The 22,799-nt window shown below is 36.3% G+C and overlaps 1 protein-coding gene across 7 annotated transcripts in view; it reads right to left on the minus strand.

The window, feature by feature from the left end:
* The window catches only part of KCNK2 (potassium two pore domain channel subfamily K member 2), a 109,451-nt gene that overhangs the window by 50,859 nt on the left and 35,793 nt on the right, over positions 1–22,799 (minus strand). For all 7 annotated transcript variants that reach the window (XM_017812965.1, XM_017812964.1, XM_017812967.1 and 4 more), the window contains one exon: positions 11,506–11,623. In XM_017812965.1, the coding sequence (XP_017668454.1) occupies positions 11,506–11,623 (118 nt within the window). The remainder of the gene's footprint in view (positions 1–11,505; positions 11,624–22,799) is intronic.

Consider the following 22,799-nt stretch of genomic DNA (forward strand, 5'->3'; position numbering starts at 1 on the left):
AGTAGTGGAATCACTGTTCTGGAAGTGTTCAAAAAGCACTTGTGGCACTTGGAGTCATGGTTTAGTGGCCAACATGTTAGTACTAGGTTAACGCTTAGACTAGATAGATCTTGGAGGTCTCTTCCAACCTTAATGATTCTATAATTCTATGATTCTATATTTATGTCTAAATTTAAGACTACATTAAGGCTGCCAACATAAGTTTAGAGTGAGTGCCAATGATATATAATCAAAGACCTTTTTAGGCCATTAGAATTCATGGTGTTATCCCCTACAGAGATTGTTACCTACTTAAAAGTTGAAATGAGAGGCTCTAATAGCCTCTGACATTACTTGATCTTATTTAGCTAAAAAATTATAGAATAAGATTAAAAGAACCACCACTACGGCAAAAAAATTTCCAGTCTTTTTAAGTTAGTCTGTTGTGGGGTTTTTAAAATAGTATTCAAATATCACATAAAATTAGATTATGCAAATTGGAACCAGTACAGATCCTTAATCCGAGAGAACTTTGATGCTGAAATATTTTTTGATTGCAGAGATAGGAAATAAAAATTAGAAGTTTTAACTGCATAATGCAAGATATCTGTCTAACATGTCATCAGTTAAACTGAGAAATATTGACACTTGGGGTGCTTGATCATGTCGTTACCATTAGGACCCAAAATACTTGCTTCAGAGAGCTTGTTATCTAAATAAACAAGACAGACAAAACAACACAACAGCACAGAGACCAGCACAGGATGGCAAGCATCATGCTGGTTCCACAATTATTTGTTTGCTTTGATGCATCACGCAGCAAAAAAGCCTCAAAGACCTGTGAGCTGAAGTCATCCTTCCATCTAACCACATTTTCCCTAATAGCTGTTTCATGCCACAGCATCCAAAGAATGAAGGTAAACTGAGCAAGTCATTACTAATACAGGATGCAATGATATAATTTCATAATAAAAGTCAGCAAAAATTACAAGTGAATGAACAATCCTCACTACAGCTAATTCTGGTGGCAGAAAAGCTAAAAAAGACAACCAAAATGTTCTGAATTTGGAAAAGAAGAAACAGCAGCTGAAGAAAAGAGGAGGGAATTTCCTTCCTATGCAGTCTCTTCAGACAGCAGAAGTCTTCACAGGTTAACAAGATGCTAACATATACTAAAAGAAACCTGATCTTTCAAGTATCAAAGACACTATCAAGTATAAAAAAGAAAAAACTTTTTTCAACTAAGTTGCAGAACTAACCTCAGTAACAGAAAAGAGTTTATTTGTTAGGCCCACAAACAGCACACGTCGCCAATCCATTCTTGAGAGGTATTTAATTAAGATTCAACACCTGGAAGGAAGTGAGATGAAAAATCTATACAGCAAAATGTGATGACAACAAGGAAGCAATTATTCAGAAGTTACAGTTGGACTCTGGCTGTCAGAAACAAGAAATGGCCTAAGAGCAGCCTACTTAATTCTTTCATTTGGTTACAATTCAGGCAACTTCATGACATTCTGGTAGATAAGAAAAACCACCAACGTTTTAAAATCATGTCATATTTAACCAGATTTAGTTTTAAAACTGGATTCTAGAACTTAAACCATACATTTTATAGAGAATAACAAATTGTGGGAAATGAAAAATGTAGTTATATTCAAAGCATTAAAAGCTACCCTAGCATAGATGGATTCTATAAGGTATTTAAATTCTCAAGGTTGGAATTCTTTTTCTACCTTACACTGATTGATACTTTCCACTTATTCATCTAAATATTAAAATAAGAGTCCCATACCCACAGTATCTGAGCATATTAAATTATTGATTTCAGATTGACAACTGATTTTGAGCAAGGATCCCTGCAGGTAAGGGAGACTAACTGGGACCATGATTGCTATCAAATTTCTGTCCAGTAAGTGAGACTTGAATTTACCCAGTTTGTGTTGTTGCTAAGAAGCAACTACGGCAAAGATGTCCAAATGAAGTAATGTCTTGTCTTTAATTATACTTGGCTTTCTCTATGCTCTGATTACTGGTCCAGCAAAGCAAATCAGAATCCCACACAAGTGCAGAAAACAGAGGAAAGCACATCTCCAGTGAAGCTACAAGAGGAAAACAATCTGCAGATTTGTCCCCACAGAACCAAAAATCCAAACACTTAGATGCTAATTTCTTACAAATGTCCAAGAGTATTTCTAACTACTTCACATAGACAAACCCAACCAAATAGAGACATAAAAAAATCAATCAGAGCCTTCCTGAGCTAGAATAGGATGATTTTTACAAAGGAAATTAGCTAGAAGGAAGATGTTATTCTTCTCAATCCTGCTGTGCAAGCCCAGACGAAAATTTTAACCATTAGTAGTCAATATGAGAACACCTTGAGAAAGAGAACAAGTCATATGTTTTACAGGCTAATAGCTGCATTACCATACAATTTATTTGCTTTTAGCTAGTATGTAGCAGACAATTATGCTTCCTTTAGCTTACATCATATTTTTTTCACACTGGAAAAGCATCTATTCATTGGTGAAACTCAGCATGACCAGAAGAAGGTAGATAAAAAACATATAGGACTTCTCCAGACTATTATCTAAATTATGCATTGCACAAGTTTTTTTTACTACCTATCTTACTATTAACTCACAATTAACATGTGTCTTCTGTAACTGCCTGCTTCAGCCAAATGAAAAACTGAAGTCCTCAGACTATTGTACTGAACAATTATATTTGCATTAGCAGTTCAAATAAGTTTTTATAATTTTTTATCCTTTTTATCTTAAGCACATGAAGATCGCATGCACATTACTGTAGAAACAAACTTGTACTGCTGAAAAATATGGATAGCTAACACACACTGAGATGTGAACTAGAACTTTGCTCGCAGTCATACCAACTCATACAGCTCTTGCAAGAGGATGACACCAGAGGGTGAGATTTTCCAAAGCACGAGAGGATTCAATACCAAAAAAAACCTCACTGAAAAAAGTTAATGTATTTTGCTAATTTCCTCTTTGCCTGTACTTCTACCCAGCTTCCCTTTTGATTTTTCAGGGGTTTTTAGTGGAATCAAGCTGCTGGCGATGATGAGAAATCTATAAAATACGGAGTGCTCTCATTGTACAAAAAAGAAACACTTTCATAAAATGCTAATGGATATTCCCATGTTCTGTAGTGATACTTGAATGATATTTTACTTCATAATACTGGTGGCAAAAGATATCAGGTTTTATACTAGTGGCAATTCACTTTAAGAAATCTTTAAGCCCTTCTAGGCGATCAGTATAACATCCTTTCTATAGTCTTTTATACTTCTTATAGTCTTCTTTTCTAGAAAGAAAAATGTTACTTTCTGATATCATTGAAACAGAACCAGCTGTTAATTCCAGCTGTTAGGAATGGTACAGTCAAGTTTACGAAAAAACCATTTGGTTGAAAAGGAGGCAAGGAATCTATCTTGGCCAACTGACCCTTTTCTTAAGCAGTTCTTAGATCTCCAATTCCGTAGGCCACTGGAATACTGAGGCCCAGCTATGCTCATGAGCCCTAGCCCTTGCCCTGCTCCAACCAGTCAGAGCACCAAGGGGCATTCCTGGGACTCAGGAGCAGACGTACAAATGATATGTACATCAAATAAAACCATGACACAACACAAGCACACTTCTTCAGATCTTAGTTTCCAGGAAGGAAAACCAGCTCTTCCTCCTTTCAGATTAACATGACAGGCAAACAGTGTGATTTATATTAGGCAGGTTCTTACCTGCTGTTCAGCCAGATCTGCAAAAACTACTCAACCAAAGATCTTCAAGTCTTCAAACCCCAGAACTTGTGCTAAGGGTACCTAAAAGTGCCTTATTTTCTACAGTGATGAGGAGGTAGGAATTCCAGCTGAGATAGTCAGCTTCACTTTCAAAAGATGTTGCAACAACACATGGTAATCTTATAATGTTAGTCCCTCTGACAAAAAAAAAAAACAAACAAATGAAAAAAGAAAAAAACAAAACCAAACCACAAAAAACCAAGAGGATATACACACTACAAACAGGTGCTTTTACTTTAGCCTCTAAACCCTACATACTCAGTGACTCTGATGTAGAAGCTAAGTATCAAACATCCACTTTTTTCTGTGTTTTCCAAAATCCTGTGCCTCTGTTTGCTTATAGAATTTGAGATTCTCATGGTTGGTTGCACCAGTCCTGATGCAATTACAAAAATAAGCAAAAAGAGAAGCAGGAAATAATTTCATCCATCCTAGTATTCTGCAAACAGTGTCATCGTATTTGGCAATTCTTTCTTGCAGCCTTTCCTTAATTGATAACAACAAGTTTTGTAACCTGGAAATTCAAATGGACATCGGGAGGCTCAGGAACCCTGTACTGATCAGCCAGTGGTGAGAAATCTGAATAAAGAAAACAAAATTCAGTTTCATTATCACACTAAAATTAACAGAGTAAGCTGTGAAAACTTCACTGCTCATTTGCAGTGTAAATTGGGGACTGTGTCACAACTGATGAATTGACATTTTCACTCCACAGTAAGACCTGCAGTTTCAAGGAGAACTCTGTTAAGCATAGTCTGTTATTTAGGAAATTACCAAAGGTAATGAAGTGATGGAAAGCTGCATACCTGGCAATTTGTTTTAACACAACTTTTTTCAGGCCTTGAGAAAAAAGGAAGATAAAAGCTCAGAAAGTGCAAGTACATCAAACTCCAAAAATTGTACATCTTCCTCCCTGCTTTCAAGATCCAGCAATAAATAGGCACCACACGAAAATAAAACAGCCAGTGCTGCCTAACAGGAATCTTATCAACAACATTAAAAAGGTTTTTTTGACAAAACCAGTTTTTAATGAAGTCACAGCAATGTTATAAAACACTCTAGGTGACTGGAAAAAATATTCCAGAATATAAAATAATCAGAAATTCAGTGTTACAGGAAAAGTAAGTAGTTGACAGTGTCCTGAATCAGGACTAAAAGAATAAAAACAAGTTAAAAAAAAAGATATGAAAAGTGATATGAAATGTCACTGATGCTACCACCTTCCCTAAAGACACAATGTCATTTTATACCATCCACAACCAAGTTTCTTGTCCAGAATTCAGAACTCACCAAGTAAACAAGAACTCCCTTGTAGATTTACACAACTAAGAGGTTACATCACCCTAAGCTTTTCTAATATAGCTAATAACTTAAAGTAACAATATCACCAAAAATATCAAACCCTGAATATGGCCCACAAAAAATGTAAGTGCTTCCAATTGATCCTGCACATCAGACACCTGTGTATCAAAACAGGGCTGCCAGAAAAATATATCACTTCTCTATGTAATGAAGCCTGTGTATCATCCCATAATCTTGTGCTTCTTCAGTTTCAGAGCTACCCTTAGCATTGTTGAGTATTTTCTTAGTCTCAGTCATTCTGGTCAGTGAAGTTCAATTTCTTTTCTCTGATTTGCTCATTCAATTTAATTCAATTTTTCTGATATACAAGCCCTCAATGTCTTTAACTGAGCTCTTCATCTAATATAATTTCCTTTCAGCTCTTCACCTTTCTCCACCACTGTCCCAGGTTCCCTAGCTCCCAGAAGTCCTATCCTAATTATTGTTTCTGTATCTTGTACAGTCCAAGTATTATTTCTTCAGCATTCGAGTCAGATAAGCCCTCTTTCTCACTGCCAGAGCAAATGCAGGACAAAATTGAGGGCACAGTGGTAATACACTTTCAACTCACTGTTCCTTGGAGAAATAATTACAGAGGAAATCTTGTTTAGTCGCTGCTGTCCTGGGAGAGAATATGCTCAGTTCAGATGAAATATTTGGAGAATTTCATTGCCAAATCCTTGCAGGTCTCTCCAGAGCACAATTGAACTATTTGTCAGCGGCCAATAACTGGGTCAAATTCAGACACTCTTTCAAAGGCACAACAAAAGAAGCAAAGAAAATAAATTAGAATGGAAAAAATAGAGACTAAAAAACTAATTTATTTCCAACATCTTCTATTAAGAAGAGCAGCACAGGGATGAAAAGGTAAGCACAACACTAACCCAGAGGAAAGACTGAATTCTGAAGAGATCTCCAGGGGATTTTTTTAAACAGAAGAGTACTTTCTGTTGACATCTTAGCAGATGAGATATACATGTTTAACACACTTTGAGAGTCAATATGACTCTCAGCTGGACAGCAGGAGTTTTCAATGGAGTCCTCTGCAGAGTAAGAGATGGAAGGAACATTTCCACCTCATTCCCCAGTGACCTCTTTAGCATGTCTCTCACTACCACATTTTCACAGACCATAAATCTTAAACACTTTTTTATGCATTGCTCTGCAGCTGGTCCTATCAGCTGGTTTTACTCAGTTTTGCCACACACATAGTCCTGTTAGAAGCCGAATGATATCTGGGCACATGCACCTGGCTATTAGTGGAGCATAAGATCCATGATCTTGCCTTATGAAGAAGGCTTGAAAGAAACAGGTCCTCAGAAGCCACGTACTCCAATGTCCACCAAGCAGTCAAGTTCCTTTAAGTCATAGACCCAAATGCAGATTTGATTACCGATATGATGGAGAAAAGTCATGTATCGGAATATTTTTCTGCAAATGTATTTTATGTTTTTTAATTTTAGGATTTTTTTCTCCAATCTCCTCTTTTATCACCTCAGCATTTGCACTTCACTCTCTCTTACTTGCTTCTTCTCTCTTCCCTTACAAATACACAAGCAGAAATCCAAGTATTTATATTCTGATAAGCTGCAATATTTTAAAATTAAATTTATATGCTCATCCTCAATAGTTGTTTCTTCCTTGTTGTTATCAACACATTACTCTGTTACCTTGTATTTCAAAAATGCAGTGAAATGGTGCCAGAAAGGACAGTTTCAGCAGTAGGATTTTATTATTGTTTCAAATCAAGAATTAATGTAATAAGACTTCTTAAAATATCCTGCCTTCACAAGCAAACCTTGTATCCAGGCAGTGGGAAAATGACAGAAGGAAGGATTCTTAACAGTGAAATTGCATTTGAAGCTAAATAACTAATTGCAGCTTTAAAATTGACAAATCAAATTCAAATTTCTAGTCAAAAATATCGATTTTTTCCAGCATCTTCTCTGCTTCCTCTTCACAGCTGTTCCCTAAAACATAAATATTTACAATTTGTTTCTTTTTTAAAAATATTTACATTCTTTTGTACTCTTTAATAATGATTGCTAGGCTTACAGACCCCAAAAAATATAACCATATTACCATAGCCAGGTGCATGAACCTAACTTAAAGACTTTAGTCATGAGTGAACTTCTCAAGATGTTCAGTTTCCAGTGCCCATGAGAAGTCTGGATTTGAAAATCAAGGGCTGGTAAAAACAAAAGCGGAAAAGGACAAAAAGAAACTATGTGTTCTTTCTTTTTTGATTTGTAGACACAGTCATTAGGAACTACTGGATTTGGACATCAATATGGCTGCATCTGTATTGTATCCTCGAGTGCTAAGGTATTAAAGGAGTCCATGAGCTCATCTCTCTGCAGACATGGCTCTGTTTGAAAGGATGCACTCTGGCAAACCACAGCTACCAGTGGGGTTGCTGGCATTCCCAGCAAGGTCATAGCTACTATCCAAGATATTCCATCTTCCAGGAGGCTGAACAAATACTCTTCCCACTACATGTCTACTTGCAGTTCTTCAAAAAGTCATTATAGACTGGCTAGAATAACAGTGGAAATAATGCAGCTATTTTAGAGTAAGATCCATAGCAGTCTAGTAGAGGTTCTTGTGATGGAGTTTCTGATATTACAGCAGGCACTACATTTTTTATGTGCTGAGACACCAGTCATTTGGCAAAACAACTGCTGAACTCAAGGTCTTGGCATGCCTACCTTTTTTTTTTTTTTTTCACTTTTCTAGTTACAAGTCTCAAGCTTGCAGGATGACAGGTCTCTCTTTCTAACCAGATCCCAATATAAAACCTTTTAGGCCCCTAAAATATAAGTTGTTTGGCAGGAAGTGGGGTATGTACAGGTTCTGTCTGTATGCTCATTTCTGAGTTAAGCTACCTATTGAAGGAAATGATCTATAGGATAAAAATCATACACATTGCCAACAATGAGCTCTTAGAATAAAAAGATATGAGATAAAGATTATTTTTCCCTCCTCCTCAGCACTAACTCCAGCTTTAGGAGTTAGTTACCATTTTTTCTTGCTTTTCTTCTCTACCTTCTTTTTTCTTTTCTTTGGACATGTGGTCTTAGAACACAACTGACAGGATAATGACATTTTCAGGTAGAAAAAAGAGGTTTTTTTAGTTCTTTGCAGCATGCACAGTATCCCAGGGAACAAAGCAACAATATTTTTCATATTTTTCATAGATAATTTTATAATCCTATTTCCCTCTTAAGGACTGTCTGAAACCATTCCATATGCACAGACTAATAATCACATAATTCGTTTTTCAAATTTCATATTCTTTTGCATTTCTTTGTTGAGATGAGGCATATTTGTTCTAGGAATGTATCCACAAGCAAGAACACCTAGCTAAGCCAGTCAAACCTATAACCAGTGATAGCCCTTCCTGAAACAAGTTCTGTGCACTAGCACAGTAGTAAATGCAAAGTTAAAATGGAGGATCTGTTCTAAAAAAAGCCTTGTGAAATTGTTTGATCCTGACTCTCAATTAAATCCATTTCTTAGGAAGGATCTAGTAGCAGTATGACAGATTCAGTTCCATTAAACCTGAATTTATTAATCTCGTATTATGCACCTAGAACATTTACTGGATAGCATGAAGGATTATAAGAGAACTTAAAAAATGTTAAATAAATATCAAGATGTCTTCTGTGCTGTTACCTCTGCTTTTTTGAGCTGGCTTTGAAACTCAATAGATACACATGTCACCACCAGAGTGCCTTTCAGCAGCCTACAGGAGATCCAGAAGATGGTTTTGGTCTGCTGCCAACAGCCACCAAAATAGAGAGTCAATATTTTTCATTTCAATGTTCACCACTACTGGGATACTATAATAACAGTAACTGCAAAACAATAACTTATTGCTTAGGCAAATGCTAAAGTCTTTATTTATTATCCTCTCTCCCCAGAAACCAAATATTTGTGGGATGCAAGTGCTACTGTCAATAAAGAAAGGCTTTGCTTTCATTAAAAAAGGTTTGGGAAACTCTATTCATAAATAGACTATTGGTTCCATTTGAATGTCTCAGATTCTGAGATATCACCAGCAAGAGTGTGGGCTAAATGATAAGGTAAAATTATAGTAATAAGAGGTTTGGAAAGCTACAGAATCTGCGGCAACACTAGAAAGTAATAATTTTCTTTAAATGGTAGTAATCCCTTTTCTTTTATTCAAGTACTTAAGTTATACAGACTAAAGGATATAATATTTATAATTTTTATTCATATTTATCAAATCTCATTTACAAATTATTTCTGTAAAGTTGTTTTTTTAATGTATAGTGTCCTGTCTTTGTTCATAGAGAATATCTGTAGTGTTTGGCTGAAACGTGTGGCAACTCTATGGAGATGCTCATAAACCATATTTTGACTCTCTTCAGAAATTAAAATATCAAGTTATATTATTAACATATGTCCCCTAACTGGAAGGAATGCCTTCATTTTCAAAAGTTTACTCATATACAAAAAGATACTATTCTGAACACAAAATCACTTGATGGCACATAATAATATAAAGAACCCAACTGTTATGCTCGTCATCATTTTCCCAGGAAAGTCGCATTTCCAAGCACTTTTCACCACAGCTGTACCTGCTGTCACACCACAAGCCCTGTGAACCATCGGGAAGATGGTTCACAGCAGTAAGACAATGCCAACCATGCTACAGCTTTCACATGCTGTGTGAAGCATGCTGTCCTTGGACCCCAAGAAATAATACTCAAAACAGCAACTGACTGGAAGCTTTTCATCAGAAAGGGTCTCTGATGAAAAAAAAAAACAAAACAACAACCAAAGAAACAGTTACTCCAAAGCCAAAATATTTTATGGAAGATTTTTTTTCTTTTCCTACTTTTTCTCATATTTCTACCACAAAACCTGAAAGAAGTATTTACTTTTGCCTAGCTTGACCTGCTTCTGACAACTCTGGTTTGCAGAAATGACCTGAAATATAAATTTTCAAATGTATTTCCCATTTGGTTATCTTGCCTCCTGGGGACAGTGGACCGGAGGCCTGGATGCATTTGCAGATCCCCTGCTCTCTTCTAAGCAGGACTCATACATGTTTTGGTAGAATCAGGTCAATAAATTAAGTCAGGAAACATTTAGATTTAGAAAAGCCTTAGTTTTACTTGAAAAAAAACAAACAGATGATGAAACAAAATGTTCCACTGTTTTAAATAATTTTTGAACTTTTAATTCCTTGAACACTTTTCATATGTTAGTTTTTATCCTTATTGGGAAGCCCAACAACTATTATGCACTTTATACAGGACCATGGATGCTTAAAATATAAAGCTTAGTGCTGTCAGAAGAGGATAACATACGACTGATCATAAAGCTATCCTTTCAAGGTTCTTGCTTTTTTTTGGTTAAAGCCTTGCTTTTTTTGGTTATAACCTGTATTTTTCAATACTTGATTTTTTATCACCTTGTGGACCTGCTGCTATAAAATCAAAAAGTTTCTTACTAGTCAAGGAGGTAAGAGTTTCACTGTTTGTTCTCACTAAACCTGTGTTTCAGTTATTCTAGATGTGGAAAAATAGTATGCATAGGCACAATATTTATACATATACATATAGAGATGTATATACTCAATCACACAAAAAAATGGTACTTATGGACTTCTGCATAAAAAGAGAAGAAAGGTACAGACAACATTTGAAAGAACATCCTTTTCCATCACAATATGCATATAAATATTATGTGGGAGTAATTATTCTAACAATTCCTTATATATTACCCTAATAATGTAGGTCTTAAATATTTTTCTGGTGATTTCTGCTGCAAATTTCCATCCATCTTTGTGAATTCCGCTTTTTGAGCTGTGAGTTACATTACATTTTTTAACTGTATATGATGTGCACTATATTGTAGTCAAAGGGTAGAAACTGAAATACCAAATGCTGCTCCTATTTACACCTGTTCAGAGGTCTAGTGGCTCTTTCAGAATTTAGATAAAATAACAGTATCTAATGAGATTATACAGACTTGAAATTCCATAAAATCAGACAAGGTCTAACGCACATGTGCTTTAAATCATGCCTTTAACACTTGTGACTATACAGGTGACAAAATTGCCACCCAAAAATTTTTCCACAACCTCTTCTAGTCACCTGACAGAAATATACAGTAACATTTTTTTCTACGGAAAAATCACTTGGCTAGGGCTCCTTACAGACAGCTATTATTTCTGCCCTAAAAAGTAGCAGCTAAAAAGCTAACTCTCTACTAAAAAGTAACTCTCTACTTCAAAATAGTAGATTTGGTAGATTTACCATTCACAAATACACACATCAGAAATCAAGAATTTCATCTCATTTACCAGAAAAAGATAATAAGCTGTGTCCTACCTATGGTGGTAATAACAGTGCCAGCAAAGAAGAAGGAACTTCCCAAGTCCCAGTGACTGATCTGAGCAGATGTGTTTCTTAAAGGTATGATTCCTGCATTTATTGCTGCCACTACTTGCTGCAAGTTTAAAAAGATTTTTGTCAATATTCATGAAAAAATTATATTCATATACATTACACAATAAATTGATTCAATCACTTATTTGATCTAAGCAATAAACTAGAAAAGGATCTGTGTTGCTTTGCTCAAGCTCTATCATTCAGTCGGGCCACAATTTAATCTTCAGCAGACACCCCAGGCACTTCAGCACACAGCAGAGCTGTAAATTTCAGACCATTAGGGAGAATGCAAAATCCACAATATCAGTAACATTATCACCTTAGATAGATGGCAAACACAATCATTTTTACTGCTGCAACTATTTAGTGAAGACAAACATGCATTAGACAGAATTTATAATGAGAGCTTCCCCAAATGTTCCTCTATTGAGTTAGGCAAGCAAATGGACTTCTTAAAAAAAATCATTTTAAAACATCAAGAAAAAATGCCCATACATTGTTCTGGATCAAATTAACTCCAACTAATAAAAACAATATTGCATAACAGATAATTCAATAATTAAAGAAATTACACTTACAGTTATAAAACTTTCACTGTAGCAACAAAAAAATCAGAGTCAAGTATCCAACAGGTTTATACAACTGTATATTTCATAAATTTCATTCTTGAAAAATTCAGTTCTAGCAGCTAAAATAAACAAACTTGCCACTAGTGACATTTTCATAATCTCGAGAAATAGGAAACATTTCCTTTTTCAGCAGTGTCACCTACTGTAAATTCTTACCACAAAACATATTCCTGTTTAGTTATATCACTATTGCAGATATAATTAAGTAATTAAGTTAATCGGTACACATCAAGAAAAAGTATTTTTAAGCTTGCTATAAATATCTCAAAGAATATAAGTTATCATTTCTTTTTCAAACTTTAAAACAAGACTTATTTCATAATCATGATCCTTATAGTAATAATTGGTGTCTAACAAAAGGACAACAAAGGAAGCAACACTGCAGAGCAAAAATGAACATTTTAACTAACTAATAGTTTGTTCTTGGCAAGTTGTCCAACAATCATTATTTACATAAATATATTCAGCAACAGGGCAGACTAGAACCATTTTCCTTGTGAGCAGTCTGTTGCAGAGGAAGAGTATTCTACAGCAGTAATACTTTTTTCAGCCCCAAAAGACGTTGATAGCTTGCAAATTAAAACATTTTTGTTACTAAACAGTGCCCATAGAAGTCACTTGCTACGGACAGAAATTACAAAATATCAATGCTGGATTAACCAGGCATTGACTTTTCATGATGGGATCTCAATTTAAATCCACCATTTCTAGTTTGCCATTCTCAAATCTCAGATGCACAAAGTAACCATTTTAAAGTCCACAGCTGCATCTCCATAGCCATCTAAGCCGTTTCCACTATCCAGGGTTGTCAACAGAATGCCAGCTGAAGTATTTTTACATACATTTTAAACTGCTTTCATTTTAACTTCTTTTTTTTACTTTTTTTTTTAATACCAGAAAGGCAGACATCAAAGATGTGGAATTTTCAGTCCTACTGAGCAAGAGGAAAGGATGGGGGAAGGGAGAGGGAAGAGAATTTTATTTTCCTTTGGGTTGGAAGAATAAAGCTTCTACATCTGTACATCATGTCCAACTCAGTAAGAGCAAATACAGCAGCACTGACGTTGACAGGTGTTTCCATCAGTATAGGAAGGAACACATCAGACTAAGAAGCATGTGAGAACCATCCCTCGTATTGATTTCATAGTGTACACAACACAGAAATTCCTTGGACTTACAAACCCCAGTGTGCTGCATTATACAGTGACTACTGAACACATTTTGAGTACTGTTACAAATCAGTGGACTAAGAACTTCCATCGCAGGTCCTTGTACCTGAAAATGGGAACATGCTCTCCAGTGAGGCATCATATGATACAGCATTGGATCAATATAATTTTTGGGGACCATTCCTGTTTTATTATAGTTTCTTGTACTGGATGAATGCGCTACCCAGAGCAACACACCTGTTTAGACAGCCCAGCAAGACCAAGTTTTATACAGATCATGATGTAAAATGTTTTCGGGGTTTTATATCATCACTGCACATTTTGAAGTCATATTACCCCAGTGTCTTTTATATGAAAGGTGTGCCAATCTAGACTGCTCAAACATCCATTACAGCCATGCATTTCCGAACTACAAATACCGCACCTACAGACTTACAGGAAAAACAATACATCTTAACCCAGAACTCCCCAAACCAAAGCAGATGCCTACAAAAGACAATTAACCACTATTATTATGTCTCTGATTTTATCTAACTGCTCGTTAGGAAAAGAATCAGGGCTGCTTTCAGTGATACAGCCTCCTAAGTTCTGACTATGAATACTTTTAGGGACTTTCTGAGTAGGAGACTGCATCTGCATCATGGTGTTCAGATTGGTTTGGGTGGATTGTTTTACCATTAATTTATCTAACTACTTTTGGAGCTCACTTGACTGCCAAGTCATTCTGTGGCAGTAGGTTCTGCAAATTGCTTGTGGATCATTTAAAAAGCATTTCCCTTTTGAGAGTTCATATATGCTTCAAAGTAATTTTCTAAGTTCTGTTATGAGAAACACTTGAATAGCAATCTCTAATTTGTCTCCTTCAAGAAATTAATGATCTTACAGACCCATCAGCTTCCTCTATTTTTCCAAATTAGACTCTTTCTTATTAAATAATATATTCATATATTTTAAAAAATCTGCTGAATATTGCATATAAGTAATTTTTTTATTGCCAGTATTTCTCATTGACTTTCTTTGTACATTTACTGATTTACCTTCCTGATTGTTTTAAACATAGCTTTAGTCATAAAGGGCCACATGATGCCTTCATCATCACTGGGTTATTGTTCCCAAAAACACACTACTGTGCTTTCCCCTGCACAGTAAATATGTTTGTGAGAAGCCAGATTTAAACCTTTACAAAGCTGCTGCATTATTTTCCTTCAGAATCTTCTATATAACAGAGTCTTCTCCCTTAATAACAAGGGTGACAGGTGGGTAAGGTTTCTGTTTCATTTAAATCAGGTTGCTGTTTCACTGAGATCAATACTACTGTGTCATAAAGTCTTTGAATATTGCTCATAGATTTTTTGGGAAGAGTAACTGCACTTTCAGTTCTTTGGATCAGAGAACAACTTTTATTCTTAGTTTGGTCAGCAACAATAAGAAGATTCCTGTCTAAGACTATTCCCAAGAATAATTTTAAAAGAAAACAACTCCTAACATATGTACATTTCGGGGCACTAATTTCAGGGTAGCACCTTCTTCCTGACTATGTCCACTGCACAAACTTACCTGGAATATTAGATATTAACACTTCCCTAGCCTGGAACAAAAACCCAGGCTCATGCAGCTGATTTCTGCTAAATTCACTAAGGGCCTAGGTCTCAGCCTTAGCCTTCAAGTAACATGCTATTATTCACTGTCAGTGCTGTCAGATTCAATTCTCTGCCACTTTTATTCTTGGTCTTCAGCCTTTTTTCTTGACTGATGCCTTACTACTAGAGCAAACACAGCCACTTCATTTGTCATAAGTCTGGCACGCTACTCTTTCCTCTCTTCCTTCCTAACTTCTTTCTGTCACTTCAGACCTTTGGTTTATCCTAACTGACACAATAGTGACAGTAACTCTGCATTCCAAACCTTGAAGTGGAAGCATGGAAACTCTATATAGTCTATGCAGTCATCATATGTTGCAGCCTTTAAATACTTTGTGTGATCTTAACACAAGAACTTCTGGAATTATAAACATTGTTTTATAGTATTAAAGTTAACTGACCTCCCCAGGAGCAATTTTTCTAGTTTTTCTCTTTTTTATTCCATTTAAAAACTGAATTCTGACTTAAAAATCAGTTTTGCTTCAGCAATATGGAACCAGTCAGCATTAGAATAGGGATGTAGACAGTTTAAATTCTGAAACTATGTAATTATTTCACTTGCCTTACCTTCTTCCAGATCCTTTGTCTAGTACTGGTTTCATAAAAGATGACTGATGACTGAGCAGAGGAGTGGTCAATCAGCACTGGTACCCAATCAAGGCCTCTATGTGCAATGAATGTAAGAATACTATTATATGGTTACACTAAGAGTAATATGTTTTTCTTCTTTAATTGTCTTCATAATGGTGGAAAACAAGGCCTTTTTTTTCCATAGTGAAGAGAATTGAGACAAAATTTTGAAATATTTAAAAACTTTGGAAACTTCATTCCCGTTTTTTAGGTTATGTGAATTCTTAGGCTAGCTCTGTACTATACCCTCACTTGGATTACACTCACACATCCAAACTACCTGGCTTTGCAGCCATATTTGGGAACAAGCTTTAGTGGAGAAAACAGAAAAGAGGTAAAGATGCCTGAGCCCAGAGTGGATAGGCCAGGCATGACCTGCCTTTCTTTCGAAAACAGGACCTGAGCTCCAAAAAACACATAAGTACTGCTTTCACACTGTAACTTTTTTGCTTGAAATCAGAACACTGGGAAAATGAGAGTGACAATACAAATCACATTTTAATTGGATGTCAGTTTTTCATTTCCTATGTAATTTAGAGACACTTTCTGGTAAATACATTGCAGAGTTTTGTATTATGAGATCCCTGTGTTCATGCAGGCATCTGTCTGTAGAGGCCATGCTGAACTACCCTTTGCAGATTAAGACATAGTATATTGTGACTTCTGTCAAAACAAGAGATAAAAACAGTCTTTCAAACAGCACAGTCATTTTGTGAAAACAGAAGACAATTCTAGGTCAGGGATTTCATCCTCTGGTCCTCTGACCCTGCAAGGAGTCAATGGAGATGACTGACAAAAGCCAGCCTGTTGGCCATAGAGCTACATTCACTAAGCAGGGGTCTACAGAGACACAGCAGAAGTAAGAAGAGGTTATAAAGTGTGAAGGCTAGCCTCTGGTAGTCAACTATTGTCTCACATGGAAATCAGGCAGAAGTAAGTATGTGTCAAATCAGTCACTCTAATGCTCATCTCCTTGTTCCTCACCAGGCTCTGTGTACATGTTTGTGTACCATCTTCCAGTCACTTCACTTTTATGAAATGATGTAACACAACACTTCATTACTCCCAGCTCTACTATCAAAGGATTAAAATAGAAGCACCTTAAATTATGCTTCTGATAAAATCCAGAGCGTGCTTTCTTTTGTTACCCAACCTGGCAGGAGTTAGCTTGTGCTTCCTGGCAATCACTTACCAAGCGATGTCAAAAAGTCAGATATGTCTCAAAGTTTCTGAAAACGTTTCTCAGTCTGGATTTCTTCCTTCACTGCTCTGTTGCCATTCGACAAGGGCACTCTCACCAGTATAAAGATGTTTCACGTGAGGCCCAGCTACTGCACAGGTCATATGGTTTTATTTCAGCTTTTGTTCACAAGGAATGGAAATTCTAGTTCTTAGTTCAGAGGCACACCAGGATGCTTTTAACACTTAGCAACAACTCTCCAGCCTCCAAAAGCACACACTTTTGGGCCTTGATGCTGAAAGAGATTTCAATGATGTATTATAATTCTGTGACTCCTTGTTTTTCTTTTAAGACTGTATAACATATGACTGTACTCTACACTGGAGAGTAGTACTTCACATGTGTAAGAATTAAAGAACACTTTTCACGCTCTTCCATTATCTACTTGAACTAAAAACATATATAAACATTGAAAAACATTACTTCTGAATAAGCATTAAAAACCTCATGGGCTTATATGTATATAAATTCTCTGTATGTGCATACATATGTATGTATATATACATACACATTCGGGGAAGAAGGCTTTGCTTCTTGAAATTACAGACTGGCAGAATTATTCAAACAGCTGTTCAACAGGACTGACTTACTAATGAGTCATATCTGCTACCCTTTCTAAGCCAAAAGCTGTCACTCAGATGCAATCAGGCTAGGTAAGTTCCAGGTCCCTATAAAACTGTTCATCTGAAGCAAATGTAATCTTTAAGGGCCTCAACACCAGAAGCAGCAAAAAAAGTTTGAAACCTGGGGAAGCAGAAATGTATGCCAGGGCATTATCTGTTTTAGAAACCAATCTGCTTGAACAAAGTGACAAGGGCAGTTAGAATTTATTTATTATTCTCCCCAAAAAAATATATTTTTCTTAAGCTTGTGAAGGATAAAAACCACTTTAAAAAATTCTTTGTGTTTAACCACCATGTAGGAAATAACTACAGAAAAGGGAGCTGTCCTGTCCCTGGAGGGAATGCTCCCAGGCAACAGAAAGTTTGACAAAAATTCCCTCCCTCCAGGAGCTGAGTACAGAGCCAGAAAAGGGGATCTGGCTCTAAGACAGGACAGCAGGAACCTAAGCAAGGAGTACACAGAACCCATGGGCTTCTGCAACCCATCCAGACTCCACCACAGCAGGTGGAGTGTATCTGTGTGGAGAAGCTTGTGATCAAAGGTCTTTCACAGAGATCTTTCATTTAGTAAATATTTCTCTGGTCTGGAGATAAAGGTAGAATTGGGGGTGCTTTATTGTGGAAGGAGACAGAAACATTAGAACATTTGTTTCTGACAAGAGTGAAGCAAAAAGGAAACACAGGCACAGCAAGAGGAAAAGAGAAACAGGATCTTACTGCACCAGTTAGGACTACCAGGATATGCAGAGTTAAGAGTATATAAGCTTGAGTGCTCTGATGGGCAGACACCTTACTAAGGACAGACACATGCACAGGCTAACAACTCAAAGTACAGTTCCTGCACTGCATGGCTTAACTACTTTAAAAGTCCTTAATTTCCTTTTTCATTGCTTTGAAAACACCGTCAACAGGCAGCTCTGCTACCGATGTTTTCAATTTGTCATAAGCTTCATGTCTGAAATGCAGATTCAATGATATTTTGAATATCATGATAAATGCTGATGCAATGATATTTTGCATCCCCAGACAAATAAATAAAATATTCTGCACCATCAATTTCTTTTATACTGGTCTATCAATCTTTTTGAGGTTCTGAGGTTCTAAGGTTTAAAAAGCATAAATGATTGCTGCTTCCATGTTAGGATCTAGACATGGGATGGTTCCTGCTTCCTTTTGGAGAGGCTGTAAGGAATTGCAAAAGGAAGAGGCTAAGAATATTTAGGGTTTAAACTGGCACATTCAAACTCCTTCGAAAAGTTCCTGCTTAGAGGACCCACAAGCTACAGCTCATAGGACTGAAAATATCTACAAATGTTGTGATTCAAAGAACTAACAACATTTGATTCGACCTTAATAGATTTAGCTTTTAAATTTTAATTTTGTCTAAATAAATTTTGGATTTGTCTGAAAAAAAGATCTTTGAATCTACCAAAATTGTACAGCAAGCTCAAATACCTTCTAGTCTCTGAGAGAGAAAGGATGTACACTTCTTTATTTTAACAGTTTTCTACATAAGCAGGGAAACGCGCCTCAAGGAGCTTATCTGGTTGAAATTAAACAACATGTTCCTGAAAATTTATTTTCTTCCAAAATAATTTTCTTGGGGCTACAATGTAAGTTGTAAAGAAGCCCATGAAAGAGACACAAAATCAGCTACTGGTGGAGGTGCAACTTTCTATAGCTACCTATCTTCAACTATAAAAATGAAGCCACAGCAAACACATATTTTAAAGTAAAATATCTTTATAAGAAATTAGTCACATAAGAAGCCATGATGACTGGTGATGCCAGTTTGATTAAAAAAACACTGCTTCCATGTCATTCATAACTATGTCAGGCTTCGTTGAGAAGAAAAAACTGCATTTTTCCTCAAGGGAAATTAAAAATAAACCCAACACATTTTGGTCTCATTCACAATCTAAGAGATGAATGGAAAGAAAAGGGAGAATGCAGCTGATGTAAATGCAAGATGAAAACAGGCATGGCACACGACTGTGGACCCTTGCACAGAGAGCTCTTCTCCCCTCGTTGACCACAAGCCCACAGAGGACCCAAGGAGATCAATTTGTGGGATCAAAGTCAATTCAGCTAATCCTGCTGGTTCATTAATTCTTTTTTGTTTGTTTCTTTTAAATGCAAGCACATTTTTGTGGGCATTCAGTTTTCAGAAGAAGCCACATACCCTGGCAGGGGCTGGACTTAAAACTCTACAAAAATATTGCTGCTGAGGCAGCTTGGTGCAGCATTCTGAAATTGTTTAGATTTCAAAACAAGGGTTTTATAAGACAAGAATTACCACATACAGCACTTGGAACACATTAAAAGATTGTGCAGTTTAGTGTAATTGTGTTTTTCCACTTGTTAGGATTTTCAGAACAAATATATTTGAAGGATTTTTCTGCTAAAGGAACCAGAAATTAAATATGTTCCATTATTAACTTATGTTTCTTTGTACCTTTACTTGAAAACTTTTCATTAATTTTCAGAATTTACTCCCTAAGATAACGATAATAATTCACACCAGCTTACTAGGACAGTCTAGGTATTTAAAATAATATAAGTGAAATTTTTCATATTTCCTATTTTTGTATGCAAAAATAATACACTAAACAACTCGATGATTGGATATTAAAAGGAAATTTTTTTCCATTTTGGTTTAAAAAGTTCAACATAAACAGATAACTGCTGAGCAAAACATAATTAGGTGATATTTACATAGAGAGTTCTTCTCTTTTTTTTTTTTTAATCAGCTTTTTCTTTGGCGGGGGGACAAACAGTTGCCTGTCATTGCCAAGACATCACACAGTGCAAAATACTGGTCACATCCCTATGTCCCAGGAACAACAGGAATTCTGGGTGAGGGGAAAGCAAATTCATTGTTATTTCATGCACCTCATTTCCTCTATAGGATCTTTGGGAACCTATGAAGGGCATGAGGTGTATGAAACAAAAATGACAACTTTATGAAGTTGCTGGATATCATATTCAGCAGGCTCACCTGTTCCCAGAGACAACCCCAGGAGACAATGTGAAGGTAGACACAAGTACTTTGTGGCTTTGCAGGAGTACACGACTGCAAACATCAGCAATGTAACCTAACATTTCTTTACATTTGCTACTACGGGCAGGTGCATAAATGCAGCGGGAAATTTTGCTAGGTACTTGGCAATACACTTTGTGCATCTGAGTTTAGAAACTGTCTCTATCATTTCAAATGCTTAGTGGCAAGCTTGCTATAGGGAACAGTCAACAAACAAAAAGAAACTTAGATTGAAATAATTAGATACAAGTGCTTCATTTAGAGAATTATTTCATTCTTCAATGCTTATTGTTGCTTGTGTGTGTGTAGCTGGATTACTCCCAGGTTTCTATCAGCTTCTGCCAACAAAAAGCTCAGTGGAGGGGGAAAAATTTAGACATGAGATGTAAAAAAATGCCTAGTGTATATGAAGATCATGTTAATATATTTGGTCACATATACATTAAATCCACACCATCTGAACTACATTTGCTCTTTTATTCTGTCACCTGACAGTTACTTCACATTGCATGGCAGGGCCGAGTTGAGAGCAGGCATAGACAGAGAAACCAAAACACCATTCATGATGAATTGTAGAGTGGATGAATTGTAGAGTGTTCTTCTTCCAAAAGAAGAAATAGCAGCAAAAAGTATCTGATCACATCCCTTTCTACAGCTTTATAGTGTATTGGATATCACAGATAACCTTCACCAAACCAATGGTTTCTCATCTGTTAATAACTGAGATCCTTTTGAGACCTTCCAACTGAAACTTTTTTTAAAGGGTTTTTTTTTTTTAAGTTTAGCACCAGACCACGCACAGCTTGCTGCTCCGTTGTATTCTCATTAAACTCACCAAGGCAGTGTTGATACTTCCACAGGCTTCCCTCCTGGGATGTTTCTCTAGTCGTAGATTTAGATATACCACCAGTGAGTGTCGTGCACAGCCCACCTCAGCACCATTTGGTACAGCATGCAGTGATCCACTTAATACTGTTGTTAATACTGGCTTCTGGCTACAGCAAAAGGAGTTCAAACTGCCTGAAAAAAATGGCCTCTTGGGTGTACAGGTATGCTCTGCATGTTTTTTGCACATTTTTAATATGGTACTAAATAGAAGTGCTCACAAAGTATCAAAATAATTACATACCCGGTTATACCTCTCAGGGTCATATATTGCTGTTGTTCCTTATATTTTGTTACAGTGAGGCAAAAAGTAACTGAAGTGGTTTAGACTGAGGGAGATTTGCTACACTGGACAATGGAAGTCACAGATAGAGAAGGTCACAAAGACCACTTCCTTGTCAACACAGGAGCGATGTTGCTTGACTGGGCTGAAAGCTTATGAGGAACACCCAAGTAATTGTTCTGAGGGAGCTGAAGTTATTTGGCTGCCATCATCAGAGCACTCTATTTCATTAACTTTGCACATTTTCTATGCTGCATAATAGCTCTCCGATGCCCCACATTTTACACCTATATAAAATATATTAAGTCTATAAAAGTATAATTCTCACCTACTACACCTAGAGGAGCCATAGAATCAATGTGACAATACACAGTTTCAGGAATTCTAAACCCAGGGAATAAAACTTCGTATGCTGAAAAGTTCCCAATAGTATATATTGTTGTACCAGGAGAGAGTTTGGTGATTGGTGAGATAAAATAAGGATAGAAAATATAAGAAGGGAAAATTCACTATCCTGTGTGTATTCATAGAAACACACAACTCTTTTGTGAACAGGTTTGTGACAAGAGGAAGATTTTGGTTCCTGAGTGCTAAAGAAACTGGACTGTCATTCCGCTTGTACAGTTATTTTTACTGGAATTTGTGCTCTCCAACTAATCTCTCCAATATGCTCACCTGACTAAGCTACCACATATCATACTGGCATTGGACAGTCTTGGGATAGTCAAGTCTGCTTCTGAGTTGGGATTAAATGGCAGAGCAGAAGTTGTGAAGATACAAAAAGCCTGGCATGAAAAGCACCTTGAGCAATGACTAACATGAAACAGGGCCAAAACAGCTCCTGGATTCCCAGGGCACTAAGTTCAAAAGGAAAAGTTTATAATGGCTTTCATTATAGTTTGACTCAAGGTAAATACTTGATTAAAGAAGACATTACATACTGTAAGGTCTGTAATTTTCTTTACACCCACTAATCATTCCAGCTTCCTTCTACCCTAGTACATATTAATTTTCAGTTTTACAGCTTTTAGTGAATCCTTAAATATCATTTACTTTTTCCTTGCACGCACTATTTATTTTTATTCATATAGACAT

This window comes from Lepidothrix coronata, unplaced genomic scaffold, assembly GCF_001604755.1.
Source record: "Lepidothrix coronata isolate B3197 unplaced genomic scaffold, Lepidothrix_coronata-1.0 Scaffold38, whole genome shotgun sequence".
In the NCBI taxonomy this organism is placed as follows: Eukaryota; Metazoa; Chordata; class Aves; order Passeriformes; family Pipridae; genus Lepidothrix; species Lepidothrix coronata.